Source organism: Cynocephalus volans, chromosome 1 (genome assembly GCF_027409185.1).
Source record: "Cynocephalus volans isolate mCynVol1 chromosome 1, mCynVol1.pri, whole genome shotgun sequence".
NCBI lineage: Eukaryota > Metazoa > Chordata > Mammalia > Dermoptera > Cynocephalidae > Cynocephalus > Cynocephalus volans.
In genome coordinates this window covers 266169358-266187077 of record NC_084460.1, presented here as the reverse complement: position 1 = coordinate 266187077, position 17720 = coordinate 266169358, and the positions used below count along the sequence as shown (strand labels likewise).

At 37.4% G+C, this 17720-nt stretch overlaps 1 protein-coding gene across 2 annotated transcripts; it reads right to left on the bottom strand.

Annotated features, from left to right (window-relative positions):
- Nucleotides 1-198: 198 nt before the first annotated feature.
- Nucleotides 199-17243, bottom strand: BZW1 (basic leucine zipper and W2 domains 1). 2 transcript variants are annotated; one of them, XM_063102945.1, is made up of 12 exons: nt 17137-17243; nt 15846-15919; nt 13201-13377; nt 11471-11565; nt 10682-10747; nt 9898-10033; nt 8975-9084; nt 8661-8831; nt 8061-8207; nt 7407-7545; nt 5370-5492; nt 200-4742 (listed from the first exon to the last, which is right to left on the bottom strand). In XM_063102945.1, exons 2-12 carry the CDS (start codon nt 15907-15909, stop codon nt 4711-4713), a joined length of 1260 nt encoding a protein of 419 aa, XP_062959015.1. In that variant the 5' UTR covers nt 15910-15919; nt 17137-17243; the 3' UTR covers nt 200-4710. The 2 variants fall into 2 exon arrangements, with proteins under 2 accessions (XP_062959016.1, XP_062959015.1); XM_063102946.1 differs by lacking the exons at nt 15846-15919; nt 17137-17243 and having other exon boundaries at nt 199-4742; nt 11560-11565; nt 13201-13278.
- Between the last annotated feature and the right edge of the window lie 477 nt (nt 17244-17720).

The following is a 17720-nucleotide window of genomic DNA, read 5'->3' as shown; positions in this document are numbered from 1 at the left end:
TTTTTTATAAATTACCCAACCTATGGTACTGTTACAGCAGCACAGAATGGACTAAGACAGTATGTGACATGCACAAGCCTTTAGGTGATACTGAAAACACTGAGGCAAAATGATAAGGTCAAGGACTCAGGCCTTAGTGTACAACCATTGAACAGTCATTGCTTTTCTCTACATTAACAAGGAGTCTCATGAAATTTTATTCAATTTTAAGGGTACAGACAAGAAGCAAGTTTCACAGTTAAAACAGAAATAATGCAGCAATGTAATTTACTGGCTTGGATGGCTGTACTTGAGGTTGGTCATTGTCAAAAGCTATATGGAGTACCAGCTATCCAGTTTTCTCCTCTTCAACTGTTTGTCATGCGAGACTCCATTACACCTAACTAGAATGGAAATGAGGTGTACACAGAGAAAATATTTTATTCTTAAAATGCCAGAGAATGTAGAACATCCTTCTGAAATAAGAGGATTCAGTCTATAAAAGGGTCAGTTATTTCCAACAGATTTACCACTAAGTTAACTTTTAAGCACAGCCTTCAGAATTTCAGTGTTAAAAAAGTGGTTTCATCTATTTTTGTCCTTAGCATACTAACATAAACTAGGTCCTAGCTTGTTTTGCTCAGATAGTTTTAAATGATTACAGCAGAAATTCCCTGAAACAGAACAGCCCAAACTTTTTAGCACCCCAAATTCATTACACAACCACAAACATTCTAATCATATCATAGTTTAAAATATTGGTCCCTCTGGATAAAGTCTATAAAGGGATTTGGCAGATTTTTATCATTGTCTCCTCTAGGGCACTATAGTAGGCACCACAAGCAGTTGAGCTTTTAACTAAGATTCTGATTAAGGGTTACTAAATTGACAGTGATTGAGTAAATTTGTAAAGTATCCCGATCCTTTCAATTCATTAAGAACTGACTCTAATCCTAGAATAAAGATAAAAAGATTATAAATACATTAGAAAATGAAAATGATTGGATTTGATATGGCTGCTAATTGCCTATGGTTAAATGGGGGGCAAAAAATAAGGAAGAAAGGAGTCAGGAAGCTTTTCTGACCCAGTTTTATACATTTATGTCTAAGACTGTTCAGATATTAAATCCACTGTAATTCAGGTTCTTAGACAAAAGCCAATTATAAGTTCTTTACTTGAGAAGTCAGAAAGTACTTATATCTTACAGACTCCACTTAAATGAAATCAAGCCTACTGAAAAACTCTTTAATTCTAACATTTTAAACCTTCGGGCTTAAGAAGGCTGGTGAATAGAAATATTTCTTTTTTTTTTTTTTTAAAGATGACCGGTAAGGGGATCTTAACCCTTGACTTGGTGTTGTCAGCACCACGCTCAGCCAGTGAGCAAACCGGCCATCCGTATATGGGATCCGAACCCGGGGCCTTGGTGTTATCAGCACCGCACTCTCCCGAGTGAGCCACGGGCCGGCCCGAATAGAAATATTTCATACTGACAGTATAGGACTAATACCGAACATGAAAAAATCACATCAAGGCAATTTACCAGAATTCCCACAGAAATGCTTATCAACTTATTTTACATGGCATCTGTAAATACCATCTGAGGAAAATTTTTACAAAGCTAATTCAGAAGTCTAAATGACAATGTATACTAAAACTTTGGCTTCTATGTTACATTTAAAGCCAACCAATAGTTGTTTCAGTTCCTGCAAGCAGCCTACTTAAATATGACAGTAGAGGTTCCTCAGTAAAATTTCAATACTATAATAATATAATATCAGTGTTATGGCCACAACTTTAAAATAAATCATCCATCTAAAGGGTTTTCACTTAATTTTATAGATTAGAAGGAACACAAATTATTTTACTTTATTACATTTAAAATCAAGTATGAATCTGTGAAGACATGGTGCCTATCGTGGTGGGTTAAGATACAGAACACAACTGTTGAAATACAGTGATTGGAAGGAAATGAAATTTCCTCTATTTTCTATTCTGACAGATAAAATACTGCTTCACACTATGGATAAGCATGAAGACATATTTGCCAATGCACATGTCTATTACTAAGTTTCCTGACCCTTTTAAAAAAGACATACTAGAGTGGGCATTCTCAATGGGGGTGACATCATCTCCAAGGGGACCAAGAAAACCTTACTCTTTTCATGTATAAAGCACAGACACAGTACATATAGTTTATCTATGATATTAAAATTTACTGGGGGTGCAACTAGAAAAAAAAGTCTAAGCTTCTTGGGGAGAGGATGTGATAATAATAGGAAAAAGTTTGCAAAACACTGATCAGAAGTTAATCTCTGGGTCACGTGCATTTCCCCATCCCCACAATCATTATGCTATGTCAAAATATTCTGTGGCATTTTTGGCATCTGGAGTTTCTGTAAGAACAGAATAATGAACATCTCTAGAACAATACTCCCAAAGTATAAGATTAAGAAACTTATGATCAGCTGTAAACAGACATTTAATTATAGTATCCAAGAGACTTATCCTTAGAAACTGACACCAAATTGAAAAATATCAATTAACATTTATCCAATAATAATTAAAAGTACAATTTTAACATCTATATTAAGAATTACATATTTGAGGCCATAGGTTGACACTAGCAGCTGGGTTCTAAAATTACCACTTAAAATTCAAAATGAAAATCTAAGTCCTTTTATAAAGCATTCCCTTTCTTTACACTATTCTGTCACAGGTGACTTATCCATTCACTGTAATATTACAGCAAGTAAACACTACTGTGTTGTGATGGAAAAAACTATGATCAAAAATCATAATGTAGTTCTGGAAGACTACACACTTTTGCTATACATGGTATACAATAAAACAGGGAACACCTTGTACGGCAGTAACATGCAATGACTTGGTTGTAGAAATGTTAATGTAGTTTCAGTTATATGAGAATTCTGTGTAGATGTTTACACTTTGGGAGTCATAGGATAAAAGGAGCAATAATTATTTAATGCTTATACAGTAAAGACATCTAAACACATAACGTACAGTACCAGTAGGTATTAACATAGAATTTACAAAAAAAAAAAAAAGACTGATCTGTAAAACCTAAGTGTAAGGATGGATTTTATTAAAAAAAAAAAAAAAAAAGCCTTTTGAGGACTACAAATTACAAAGTAAAAGGAGATCACTACATAGAAATCTAGTGAATACATTTTGCTTGTGCACGAAAACTTTATCAAAGTTATTCATTAAACAAATCACCCCATTCACAATGTTACCAGTTATAATGCTCTTCTAAAGGTTACTATATCTTTATTTCAAATTATATTACATGTTATTATTCCCTCAAGATGAACTTTTGAACACCAAATTCTTGGCTCATAAGAAAGGCACCTTCAAAAGGGGCAATTTCCACTGAGTCTCTGGTGACATTATTCCAGGCTAGTTTCCTTCACTAATTAAAAAAACCTTCAAAACATTCGTTTTTAACACTAAGTCTTTCCATTAAAAAATGTGGCTACTCCCCCCACCCCCCATGACTATATATATATATAGACGGGTAGCAGCAAGAAAAAAAAAGATGAAAATTAAAAGGCAGCCATTAAAATAAATGGATCAATCATAGAGAAGAAATATTTGGCTCATGGCAATTAAAAAATGCCAACGAGGGTATGTTAATAGCCAGATGCTTGAGACATTACTAAGTATGTTAAGAGAATGAAGCCAGTCCAGTATGACCAAGTGGGAATATATAATTATCACTGCACTTCATTCTTTACAATGAATATTCTAAACCAATAGGAAATATAAATTGTATTTAGATTCCCAATTAAAACATGTTGACCCTTAAGAGTTTAACAATTTTTACTGGGTTTAATACATGGGCCATTTCTTTTACTCGCACTCCTTTACAAGTCCCTTCCTATCAATTTAAGTATATTATGAGCATAAAATACTTTAAAGACTTTCCTAAGGTACGTTTGAAAATGGTTATATGAAGAGTATTTTTTTGTTCTGCCTAGAAAGATACAAACTGAATGCAGAAGTTTCTCAGCAAGAAAAAGCTCAACTTTCTTCTTCCCAATACCTGCCACATATGATTTCACAAACTTTTCATGTTTGTTCTCCATGGCTTCACTAAGGATGAAAATCAAAGAGCAAACAATTGAGCTTAAGGACACCTGGGGTTAAAAATGCAAGAAAATGTTAACATGCAAGCAATGGTCCAAATACTCAAGATTCAGGTTAATGAATTCAATTATTATAAGAGATTTTCATTGATGAGTAGGGCTCTGGACATACCAAATTATCACACAAATGATTGCCTTTAAGACTTTGGATACTTTTACAGTTTAATTTGCAAACAGAATTTTTATAACAAATTATTTTAACCAAATCATATATTGAAAACTGTTTATATAGAAAACCCAGGGAATAAAGTGAACTGTTCATTGTGGAAGGCCTTAAATTACATTATTACAGTAGAAAATACAGGAGGTAGAAGATAACTAAAAAGACTAATGCAACATTAGATTCAAATCTAAAGCTCCTGTAGCTACTTAAAACATGGTTTTAGAAACTAAACCCAACATTTCCAGTAACCATAGAAACAGTTAAAATAAAATTTGCCATGAAAGCCCTTATATCATGCTTGATATAGGGAGGTAGGAAAACGTAAGAACCAGGACACATGAGACATGACATTTTATCTACAATGCCTGTTTGCTTTACTGAGGGTGTAGTTTCAAAATTCAGTCACCTTCTTCAGCTTCAGACTCAGATTCTAGAAAAGGGGAAAAATGCAGTCAAGCATTATATCAGAAAGCAAAAGTTCCCATTTATAACTTTGAAGCTTTTTATCGTAATTAAGTAATTTTATTAATAATATCCTTACATGAGTGGAATATTTAAGTGTTCATTTATAAATCTCAAAATTATAATATTGAATATTCTCAAAATTTTCAATTTTCTTCCTAAGAATGTTTAGTATTATAGATGAACCACTGAAATACTTTAATAATTAAAGTCTAGTTTTCCCCACTTGCATTAAATCAAATGACCTGCAAACTAATCATTTTCATGTCTGTCATAAGTGAACAAAAATCTGTACCCTAGGTACAAAGGAGCATCAGAATAAAAGAAGAAAGCATGTGTGGACATACACTGTGGCCACATTAAAATCAGTTTCTTCTTAAAAAAAAAAAAAAAAAAAAAAGGACCGGTGAGAGGATCTTAACCCTTGATTTGGTGTTGTCAGCACCACGCTCAGCCAGTGAGCAAACCAACCGGCCATCCCTATATAAGATCCGAACCCGTGGCCTTGGTGTTATCAGCACCACACTCTCCTGAGTGAGCCAAGGGCGGGCCCTAAAATCAGTTTCTAAGCTTCACGAAGTGCACAAAGACTTACCTTCTTCAGCATTTTTGAGCCACTCTACAAACTTTTTCATTTGCTCAAGGAAGACACTTTTCCCCTTTGCAACATGTGCATCTTTATACCACTTCAGAATGGGCTCTTCACTCAGGACTTCAGCTATAAAGAATAACCATTACATTAGGGGAGTTTTAATATACAGTAGTCCCCTCCTTATTTATGGAGGGTACGTTCCAAGACCACCAGTGGATGCCTGAAACTGAGATAGGACCAAACCCTGTATATTTTTTCCTATACATGTAGACTTATGATAAAGTTTAATTTATAAACTAGGCATAGTAAGAGATTACTAACAATAATTAATAATAAAGCAGAACAATTTTTAATACAAGCACTGCAATTTCACAATAGTCAATCTGATAACCAAGGGTGCAACTAAGTGACTAAGGGGCAGGTAGAGTATACAGCGTGTATATGCTGGACAAAGGGATAATTCATGCCCTAAGCAGGACAGAGGGATTTCATCATGCTACTCAGAACAAGGCACAAGTTAAAACTTATGAATTGCTTATTTCTGGAATTTCCCATTTAATATTTTGGGACCACGGTTGACCCTCAGGTAACTGAAACTATGGATAAGGATTACTGTATTTCTCTACCTCTAGCAGAGATAAAATCACCTAGGGCGCAAATGCCTGCTTGGAAAACAAGATTCTACTAAAAATTTCAGTAAAAACAGTTTATTTTTATTGTTTGCAAGATAAATCTGTATTCGAAACACTGGTTTCTTAAACCATCAAATTTAAAGAAAAATAGAAAAGATGAAACAGGACCCATGTTAACAGGCTTTCATCAACTTGTTGCCAGTGTATGAACCTGAAACAAACTGGAGAAAAAAACGTGTTAAACCAGTGATTCCTCAACTGAAGATAATTTTGCTCTCCAAGTAACATTTGACAATGTCTGCAGACATTCTTGGGATGTCACACTGGGGAGAGGTGCTACTGGCATCTACTGGATAGATGTCAAGAATACTGTTAAACACTCTACAATGCACAAGATAGTCACTTACAAAGAAGTGTTAGCTGGCAAACAGTGTTAGTAATGCCAAGGTTGAGAAACCTTGTTTTAATAAGAAATATCTGATAGAAAATTTGTTCATTTTTTAAGGTAAGAACGGTACTGTGGTTTTATTATTTTTAAAAAGTCCTTATACTTTACTGAAAAATTAGAATTCAATGAAGAGTTCTAGAATTTGCTTCTAAATAATCTGGTGTGGGGAAGCAAATGGAGGTGTATAAATGCTTCTAAGAAGCCTAACCACAAGCAGATAATCACTGAAGCATGAATACTCTGAGTTCATTACCCCATACTTTCTTTAAAAAAAATTTATGGGTATTTGGGTAGATTCCTATTCCAAGTTTATAATATAGGCACTAACAAAATCAGCTATGAAAACTAGGGGATAGAATACCACTAACCAACTATATTCAGTGGGATCAAGGCTGTGATTAATGCAGAATTTTAAAAAGTGTTATCACCAACCATAGTAAATTAAAAAACTGCAATAGGTTCTTTTTTCCAATAGAGGTCTTATCTTTACTATCCACTTTAAATCAGGTTTCTGAAATTGGTATTACAGAAAAAGAAGTAACAATTGAAACAGAGGGTTCTAACAGTGCATTTTGAACCGGTTTTGAAGAACAAGTACCACTCAACATTGGGTGCTGGTGTAAGGTGAAGGGAAGCAAGCTTCACATAGAAACTGAAGACTACATAGATATGAAGAATGTATCTGGGGAAGGGACATGGGGAATTTGATATGGCTAGAGTATAGGAGACAAGTTTGAGGCCGCATCATAAAGGCTTCAGATTTTAACTGTGGATAGGATTTAGGAATGTTTTGATACCAATGCACTAAAAAGCACCCAATTTAATCAGAGACAACTATCTTGTCACTAGAAGTAAAGTATTTCTTATATTTGAGCAGATGTTTAAATTACTCATTTGAATTATTTTGAGAATTCAAGGATGTTTGTTAAATGCATTCACAAAACTCAAAATTTATATTACCTTTATAAAAAAGCACCACTATTTTCTGGAAGGCTTTCATGAAATGGATGTTGTCATAGCAATACTCCTGAATCTTCAGTAACAGAGTCAGCTCAGACTGACCTTGAGTAGTAAAGGCAGCAAGTAGAGGGCTGTATTGCTTTTAATGGGAAGGGAGAAAAGTTTTAGCTATTCATTACAATGATCATCCACTACAAAATTTCTACAATACAGAATATAACTCATCTTTTACAACCACTGTGAACTATAATCTATTAGTTGGAAATTAAATACACAAAAAACAGTAAAGCAGAATTATTAAGTGCCTAAGTCAAATAAGCAATACTGCAGCAAGTATTCTAGGTAACTGTCAACATATTAGTATTTTAGAAGGAAAAAAAAAAATCACATTCCTGTTTTCCAACAGTCCCTCAAAAGCAAACATCAAATTTTAGGCTTAAGCTACTTTTAAACATGTTCTTGTTTTTAACTTGCAAACTAAAGAAAGCCCAAGTCAGACTTAAAAGTGTTATTATCAAGTAAATATGTTATTTGTCTACTTACTGGTGGGTCATCCCCAGGAACCACAGGATGTGATAAATCCTCTTAGAAAAGTACAGTGACAGTTCACTTATCCCACTTAAAAGCAGAATAGTCAAGGCACAGTTCTAATACCTTCAAGTGCTTGATGGCTTGCTCTGCTACAAGCTCCTCTTTTTTGTTCCACTCCACGGTGCTCATTACACTTGACCAAACTATTCCGATGACAACTGGTTCTGGGATGTTGTTTTTTTTCATCTCCTCCTTGACATATAAAATTATCTGCAAAAGAATCCAAATTCAGTAAGAAGTCAGTTTTGATATGTACGTACAAATCTTCAAATTTACACCTTTTACAAAAGTGTAAGAACATTTTTCCATGCAACTGGCAATAGCTATATGTATACCATTATAAACAGAGAATCTTTAGAACTGGAAGGGGCCGAATTCCAACCTCATATCTTACATAAAAGTCATGAAGGAACTGAGATGGAAACAGAACTGGGTCTGTCCACTGGCTTGCACTCTACAAAATCCCCAAGTGTTATTTCTGGGCATCAGTAAAGCACTAAGTAAGTATATGAAAAAGACCGAGGCAAAGTCCCAGTATTATATTCTTATAACTATTAATTCAAACTCACTCTGGTGAAATACTTTAAAGGTTCTTAAATGAGTGAAAATTTCTATGCGAGAAGCTTAGCCATAAAAAAGATGGTTTAAACAAAAAAAGCTTACATCCTTAAATGGATCACCACGGGACATCTGTTCTTGAAGTTCTTTCTGGAGCTCCTTACGAGCTCCTATGGTTTGCTGATTCCGAACATACTCTGAAAGCTCTTTCAAGCCTGCCTCAGTAAAATACTTTGTGAAGTGTTCAACACTTTGCTTATTGGCAGGAAAAAGTTCCTGAAAGGAAAATTTAATCTGGTTAAATTGGTCTTTAAATCAAATTAAGAAAAACACTCTCTTTTCACATACTTAAAAATGAGAAATATCTCTCATTACACTCTCCTTAAGTGTTGACAGGAATGGGAAGAAAAGTTACTTACCATCAGTCTGTTGTCCATGCTGACTTTCCGAAGACTTGCAGCTACTGCATTGATATCTTTTTCATTTATCCATGATTTAAAGAGCTTTACAGCAAAAGCTGCTGAAACCCCTGTAAAAGAAAGAAAAAAAAAGGGGCGGGCCTTACTTAACAGAAATACCTTCCTGGATTTCAATCACTATATCCCCCCATATCCTCCCCTCCTTAGTTCAACCACATGGGATTACTCACTTTCTCCCCAAACTTAACCCAGAAACTTTCTTCTGTCACTGTTTACCATTTCACTCCAATTTCCCTATTCTATGATTTGTTAGTTGTATATTCTTGGCTAAGTCATTTTAAATGTTTTCTAATGTGTAAATTGAAGGTAACAGTTCCTACACCAGACAGGCTTGTTGTGAGAACTAAAGGCACCTTAAAAAGTACTCCAAGTGGTTAAAAAAAAAAAAAAAAAAAAAAAGAAAAAAACCTAGCTTTTTAAAAAACTACTGCACAGAATAATTCAACTATTGAAGACACAACAGGGAACTGATTTTCTTTTCCAGCTTGATATTTTCCCCAATGTTATCTTCTCCCTTAAAGACGTTCCCCAGGTCTTCCAATTGGCATTAATATCTTTCTGGGTTCCCACAGCAATTCTCTTTTTACTTTCATTACATGTAATCACATTTGTTTAAACCTTGGAAATTTATTATATGCTTAAAGAAAGCCATTAAACCAGGATGCCAAAAGTATACATTAAATGTCTACTGAATTGGAATGCACCTACTAAGATAAAGGATGGTTAATAAACGAAGACTATCACACAAGTCACACTTATAAACAATAAATCATGGGTTAACTTTTATATCAGTTCATCCTTCATGCTCTTATCTACCCCACTCTCAGACAACTAAAGACCATCCTTTACTAAAGGTTGATTACCTTCTTTAACCAAATTCTCATTATAAAGGCTATTAAGAATAGATGCATTAAGTGTTCCATTAGCCAGAAGAACACCAGTCAACATAGCCAGCTTGTTCCTCTCCGACTCTGAAAAACCCTTTAAGAACAGCAGCAGCTGTAAAAATAAATAGTTAAGAGTTAAAAGAACAATTGCATTATATTAAGAGAAGCAGTAAAGCACACTATATTGGTTAAAAGTGTGAGTCCTGGGACCTAACTACCCAAGTTTACATCTCCTTATAGTACTCATTAGCTGAGTGATCTCAGGTAGTTTCTTAACCTCCGTGCCTCCGTTTCCTCATAATGTAAAACATGGATAACAAAACTTGCCTTACAGGGTTTTTGTGAATACTACATGAGTTAATTTAATTAGAACAGTGCTTGGTATTAAAAAAAATATTACTATTAATACTACCAGATTTTCTATGCACGCGTGTATGAAATATCTAAAACTAGGACTCAGATACCAACTAGGCTAAATATCTTACCCAATGTTTTAGCCTTGATCATTTACTTTCCATTTTTTGAACAAACCCTACTTTGATTTTTAGCCCTTTACCATTTGTTTGGACACAGAGCTAAGAAGCAGTGTACAGCAAGTTAGAAATATTTTAATAAAATAAAACAACATACCCCAAAACTACATTTCAATGACAGCCTACCCAAATATCTAAAATTAGCTGTAATCTGTGGCAGAATTAGGATTTAACATTCCCCTTTCTGACTGCAACATTTTCTTTCCCACGAGATGATTACACCTCACCTTTTTTACTTCATCTTCAAAACCTTTCTCCAGGTATTTGTAGCGCCTGATTAACTTGTTAAAAACCTATGAAGAACATTAAATGAATTTAGTGGCAGCTTCCTATGTGTAGATGCAGATCCCTAAAAGATCTAGGTCAGGGCCACTGGGATCCTTCCCATAGAATTTCTGTAACAGCAGAGAAGCGAACATCCCACTGGATATAACAGCTTACAAGCTGTGTAAACCAGCTTTAAGAGTTTGTCAATTCCCAAATCCTGCAATATACCAATGTTATTAACACTTTAATAGCCACCTCTTGATAGATTTTTACTGCTGTATATTAAACAAGGACAAATTATTGCTCAAATACAAGTCATTTACCCATTTGTTGGACATGAACAGAATAAGATCATAAAACACAATTCTACATTTCCTAATAACATAGATAACAATTTCCAGGTAAGATGCATTTAAATTTTTTGTTTACAGTAATACAAACACAACTATGCACGAAACCTTCAAATGAGATTTTGATTAATGAACTAATATGCCTACAATTCATCTACCTTTAAAAATACTTGCATGTAGAGTAATTCAACTATGGAAACCACAAGAAGAAACTGATTTTCAGCTTGATATTGTTCTTAAAAATGGAGTAATTCCAGAGGGACAAATAGAAAAAGGAAAGCTAATTTAAACTTTTTCTACTTTGTTTTCCTTAACATATCAGAAGTTTTTAATTCATCCTACTACACTTTTGTTAGATGGAGAGTAGCTTACTGAAGATAATTAAATAGTTTCATTTACCTGAGCAAATGCTTGCATGGTCTCTAGGTCTTCTTGTGCTGCAAACACACAGACATCTGTGCGCATCATGTCATCTGCCAGTGTACCACCTGGGGCTAAGGTATATTTTACAAAAAATATGCAGTGACCATTTTGAATTAGCAACCACTTAAATCTTTTTTCTATTAGGACTTTCGTTATAAAATAAAACGGCAACATTCTAAAAGATGAGTTGAAGGCAAAGTCAACTTGTCAGTAGGAACTTGGCTGGTTGGTTCAATATGTAAAAATAAAGTCAAACAATTTATACAGTAATAAACAAAACAATCCACTTTAGCTCCCCAATGAAACTCACTTTGTTAACCACTCAATAATAGTGCCAAATCTGTCAAGTGGAGATATTCAGTGCTGGTTTTGATTACATGTAACTTTCCAGAAAGAAAATAACCCTTCAAGCTTCCAAAGACTTTATACTTTAAAAAATGGGGGAGTGGGATGAAATCAGTGGGGGTACAGATGAAGTAAGATTGTGTGTTCTTAATTGCTGAAGTTGGGTAACAATTCAGACGTTCATTATACTATTCTGTTTAGGATATGTAAAAATTTTCTTAGTAAATGTATTTTAAAAGAATTTTTTTTAAAAGCCTTGTTTATAGCAGTATTATAAACAAACAACTGAAATCTTCCATATTTCTTATTACAAACTGGTAATACAATGAAAGAAATACTTATTTGACCAGGCATTAGAAGGTATCAATTATAAATTCTTGGTTCCAAGGCCAGCCCATGGCTCACTTAGGAGAGTGTGGTGCTGACAACACCAAGTCAAGGATTAAGATCCTCTTACTGGGGCCGAGCCCGTGGCGCACTCGGTAGAGTGCAGCGCTTGGGTGCGCGGCGACACTCCCGCCGCGGGTTCGGATCCTATATAGGACTGGCTGAGTGCCGGTCACAAAAAAAGACAAAAAAAAAAAAAAAAAAAAAGATCCTCTTACTGGTCATCTTTATATAAATAAATAAATACATACATACATAAATAATAAAATAAATAAAATAAATAACATAAAATAAAATCTTGGTTCCACTGCATAACTGTTTGAGTACATGTCACTTAAGTCTTTCTAAGATTCCATTCCACATGTATACTAATGAAGTTTGATTACACCAGTGTGGCTGTGAGGTTCAATGCAATATTATTCTGAAAACATTTTGAAATACTTATGTCTTACATTCTTTTCTATTAAGTCTTTAAAATCCAATGTGTTTTACACTTAACAGCACATCTCAATTTGGACTGGCCACAGTCCAAGTATGTGATAGCCACATATTTCTAGAGGCTATTGTATTGAACAGTACAGGATTAGAGCTTTTAGGTATGGAGAAGTATTTCATAGGACAAAACAAGAGGTGGGGGTTTCTCCACTAACTGGGAGTGTTCAAATACAGGTTGGAAAAAATCACTGATTGGGGATGTTGTGGGGACTTAGCTATAAGACAGAAAAGTCATACCCAAGTGTTATGGTTCCATAACACTTCAAATATGAGGTTAGATGGAGCAAGGCAACTTGGTAAGTTATGATGACTTCAGAGAAAAGAATGGAAAAGCCTATGGGAGTAAAGACAAAACAAAATACAACATGATAAAAAAAAAAAAACACACACCCCCTTTTGATAGGTCTGTCAAGTAGTTCACATTGTGGATTCTCCATAATTAATCGCTCAAAATTATTAAGCCCACAAAACTCACTTACCCAGCATTCCACCAGCCACCAGAATGTCAAAGAGTGTTTCTGCATATCGGCGGTAATCAAGTTTTGCTCCAGAAGCATCAAGAAACTTAGCTACTGCTTCCAAATCAGTACCAGTTTCAGTTAAGCCTTGAATAATACAGTCTTGAAACTGAGTAGGGTCAAACCTCTCTTTTTCATCTGAGTGGGAAAAACCCAAAACATCTACTTTTAGAAGTCTAAGGAACCATCACTGTATGATGCTGTAACTACTGAATAAGTTAACAAAATTTGTCACAATTTCGTTTATTTCAATGGCTGGAAAAAAACAAACATAAGCTAGATTACCCAAGACCTGCAACAAGCAAACACTACAGGAGAGACAGGAGACTAAACATACAGCCTTCACAAGTTTGCCCTCTGCAAGTGCAGGGCAGTACACCCTAGTCACAAGAACTGTGCAGCTTTTCTTCTACTTTTTCAAACAAATCTCAGAAGTGAGATAATGTACTATTGTCTCATGTTCCCACTGCCATAAGATAATTTCTACCTGGAAAGCTCTTCTATTGCCTCCTGGCTTTTTCAAAATTTAGGCCATCCTCTAAAACTTAGGTATATTTTATTTCTCTAAGATCGTGCCCTAACACTGGAGTGCTCTGTTCTTTTCTTTAAATGCCCATAACATTTTGTTTTTTAATTTAACCACTCATTTGGTACTTATAAAATAATCTTTAGAATGCACAGTTGGCCCTTGAACAAGATGGGTTTGAACTGCATGGGTCCATTTACACTTGAAATTTTTTTCCCAACAAATAGTGTACAGCACTGTAAATATATTTTCTCTCCCATATGATTTTCTCAGTAACACTTTCTTTTCTCTAGCTTACTTTATTGTAAGAATATAGTACATAATACACAAAATATGTGTTAATAAACTGTTTATGTCATTGATAAGGCTTCCTATCAACAGTAGGTTATTAGTAGTTAAGTTTTGGGGGAGTCAAATATTATATGTGGATTTTCAACTTTGCGGGGGTTGGGGCATGTGGGAAGCATGTTGGTGCCCCTAACTCCAGCATTGTTCAAGGTTCAACTGTACATTTGTTGAACATTCAATATATATATATAATTAAACTGTACTAGGTGTTTTGCTTTAATCCTGTTAACAACTTTGTGAGGTAGACCTTTTTGTTCCCATTATTCAGAAGGGAAACAGAGAGTCAGAGAAATTAGGTAATCAAGAGACTATATTGTGTAGTAGTAGTTCAGAGCATGGGCTCTGGAGTTTTAAAAAACTGCCTGATTCAAATCCTAACCACCTTAACTGTCTGAATTTGAGCAACTAGCCTCATTCTCCATGACTGAATTCCTACTGTAAAATGGGGACAAGAATAGTACCTATCTCATAAAGTTGTTGCAAATACTAAATATAAATAAAATAGCACTCAGAACAGTGCTTTGAGCACATACCTAGCCTTTAACTGAGTTGTTTTCATATACTCCATAGTAGGGTTTTGATTTTCCCATCTAGGTTAGATGATATTTTAATTTTTACACAGCAACAGGGTGACAAACTTCTCTATTTGCCCAGGACTTCCTGGTTTTAGCACCAAAAGTCCTATGTGCCAGGAACTCCCTCAGTCCCAGGCAAATGGGGATGGTTGTTCACCCTTCCCAGGATCCTAATCATCAACAGCCAGGAGGCCATGAATGAACCTTAACCTCTCCCTGCTGCTAATTAACAATTAATAAAATTACTTGCTGCTATTATTCATATAAAGGTCATAACAGTAATCCACATAGTCAGACTTTCCCCCATTACTACTGAATTGCTCTAATTTGCAATTTCTGTTCCTTAAGAAACTGTACTAGCTAAATAAAAATGAATCTGCAAAGATTATAATCAAACCACAATCAAATCACACTTTGGTCTCCTCACCAACCACTACAAGGGAACAGACTATGATTAGAGATTATAAAAGATTTTACAACATATATCTTAATGTACGTGCTACTCAGATACTGCTACCCCCCCCCCCAATTTATAACAGCTAACCCAGTTTTCTATTTCCTTAAAACTTCCTGTAAAATAAGGTTAATATGTGCCTTCAAGCAATAGCATTTAAAAGTGTTTTGGAAAAATATTAAGCTTAATACAAAATATATCTGAGATCACATCTTTGTAACACTAGCACAGTACCTTGCTACAAAAGACATTACAATGTGAATCCTATTCCACAGTTAATGTCCACGGGTACAGTCTGATTTCTCTCACAAATCTTCACAAAATTTGGTGAAATTAGTCGACCACTCCTTTTATAAATTAACCTTTTTCTTCCAAGCAAAAGTTTCCTTCAGGGAAACTGCTAGCTAGTGAAAACACAGCCCTTATTTATTTTTTAAAAGGTACTTTATCTTCACAGTAAAAAGAACATCCATTGTCCTGCTTAGTGATACCTAACAGCAAAAACTAAAGGCTTGGGAAAGCAATAGAAATATTAAGGGTATACCAGAAATGGCAATCAACTAGAAATTCAAGTTCCCTCCTGGTATTTTCTTTTGAGGTTTCAGTACTATGCAACTGCCTGTCAGATATATAATACACAAAATATACAGAATATACAAAAGATATTCTGAAAGTATGAAAATATTAACACATAAATATTTACCTCTTTTTCTGGTTTTAAAACGCTGGCCTGATAGCGTTGGCTTTTGCTGCTTTTGATTATTCATAAAAGACACCCTAGGAAAACAGAAGTAAGGCCTTAAAAATACCAGTGACATAACATTCATTTTTAAAACAAGGCTTCAAACCTTAGTCTAGTCACATACAAATTAAATGACACAACACTTTCAGCTTGGCAATATACCTGGTGCAGGTACAAAGAATTACTTTCTCTTGAATTAAATGTAACTTCAAAACCTGCATTTCGCTCTGTAAGAAATCATTTAAAGAAATTCTGTGTACTACACCTTTAAATGACTTTACGATGCCACAGTGATTGGCGGCAAATCACCCACCATAAACATAACCGTTTAGTCTCTTCCACATTCCTCTTTAAATTCGCCTACATCTTCCACTACTTCTAAGCACACAGAACGGAGATTACCACCGTAGTCAGCAGGCATCCAAAACGTGTTAATTCCAAGACACGGGCAAAAGGTGAATCCCTTCTTCTGAGGGGGTTGGCTATGGGCAGCACCACCCTGCCCTAAAGTTGTGCCTGTGACTGCAGCGGCCGACTGCACCACTGCAGCCTGCAAAAGTAACTGCAAGCGGGCCTAGCCTCCTTTGCCCTATACCGTACAGTCCAAGCCTCCTCCCTGGGCACATGTCTGCCACTCCACACCCTTCCCGTGCCTCCCGCAAGGGCAACAGATCACCCGCCCCCCGCCCTGGACCCCCTTGGCCACAGCGGGGCGCCGTAGGGTCCTGCTGTCCCTTTTCCACTGACCCTGTTGCTTGTGGCGGCGGCCGCCGCAACGAGCGGACTACAGGCGCGGAGGCGCTTCGCGCCGGGGGCCCCGCCGCCCCGTACATCCGCCCGCCCTCCAACAAAAGCAGCGCCGGAGGCGGCGGCCGCAGGGGTGGGGGCGGCTCCCCCGCCCGCCAGCCGGAACCCCCCACGCACACATCACCCAACAGAGGCCGCGGCGGCTTTGTTACCCAGTCCGGGCAGGGCCCAGAGGGCGTACGCCTCGGCCACTGCCTCCACCTCCGGCGCTGCGGCGGACACCCGGGTCCCACTGCCCGACCCGGGCCGCCTCCGCCGTCGTCCCACAGCCTCCCAGCTGAAGCGGCGGCCCCGGCCCTTGAATCCAGGCCCCGGATCCGGCCCGGCCTCATGCGGCAGCGCCCGCTCAGGCCCATCCGAGCCGGGCCAGCCGCCTCCCTCGCTCTCTGACCGGCGAGGAAGGGCCACAGCGTCGGCCCGAGACGACCGGGACACTGTGCCTCACCGAATTTAAGGCGAAGAGGAAAGAGCCAGAAATCCCCGATGTGGCGGCAACTGCGGCGGTGTCTCCTCTGCGACCGGAACAAACGCCAGGCGGGGGGAAGAGGTGCCACCCCCGCCCCGGCCGCTCTCCTATCGCGAGATGTCTGCTCCTAGCGCCGCCCCGCGCCCCGCCCAGACCGGGGGACGGAACCTCCGCCGACTCCGTTTCCTGGGGCTTGGGGTGGGAACGTAGGGAAAGGGAGGGAAGAGGGGCTTTAGGGCTTCTTTAGTCCCTTCTTGGGTTCCAGGCTGCCTGGACACTTGTCATAGACTAGCTGTGTTTCTTCCGTCGCCGAGTCATCCGGCCTCTTAGCACAAGGCGGGACTGGAAGAACGAAGCCGACCCCTGCCAGTCTCGAAGTAGAACCCGTCTTCCCGGAGTCCCTTCCCCGCCTACCCACTCCTCTGGCGCCGGAAGTCGAGGCCCGAGGGCGGCCGAGGCCTAGGGCGGGCACAGGGGCTTGGCAGGCGTGAAGGAAGCCGCTCCTCGCCTCCACCCTAGCGGGGGTTGGCAGAAGTCGCTCGGGCCAAGTCTGAAACAGGGCG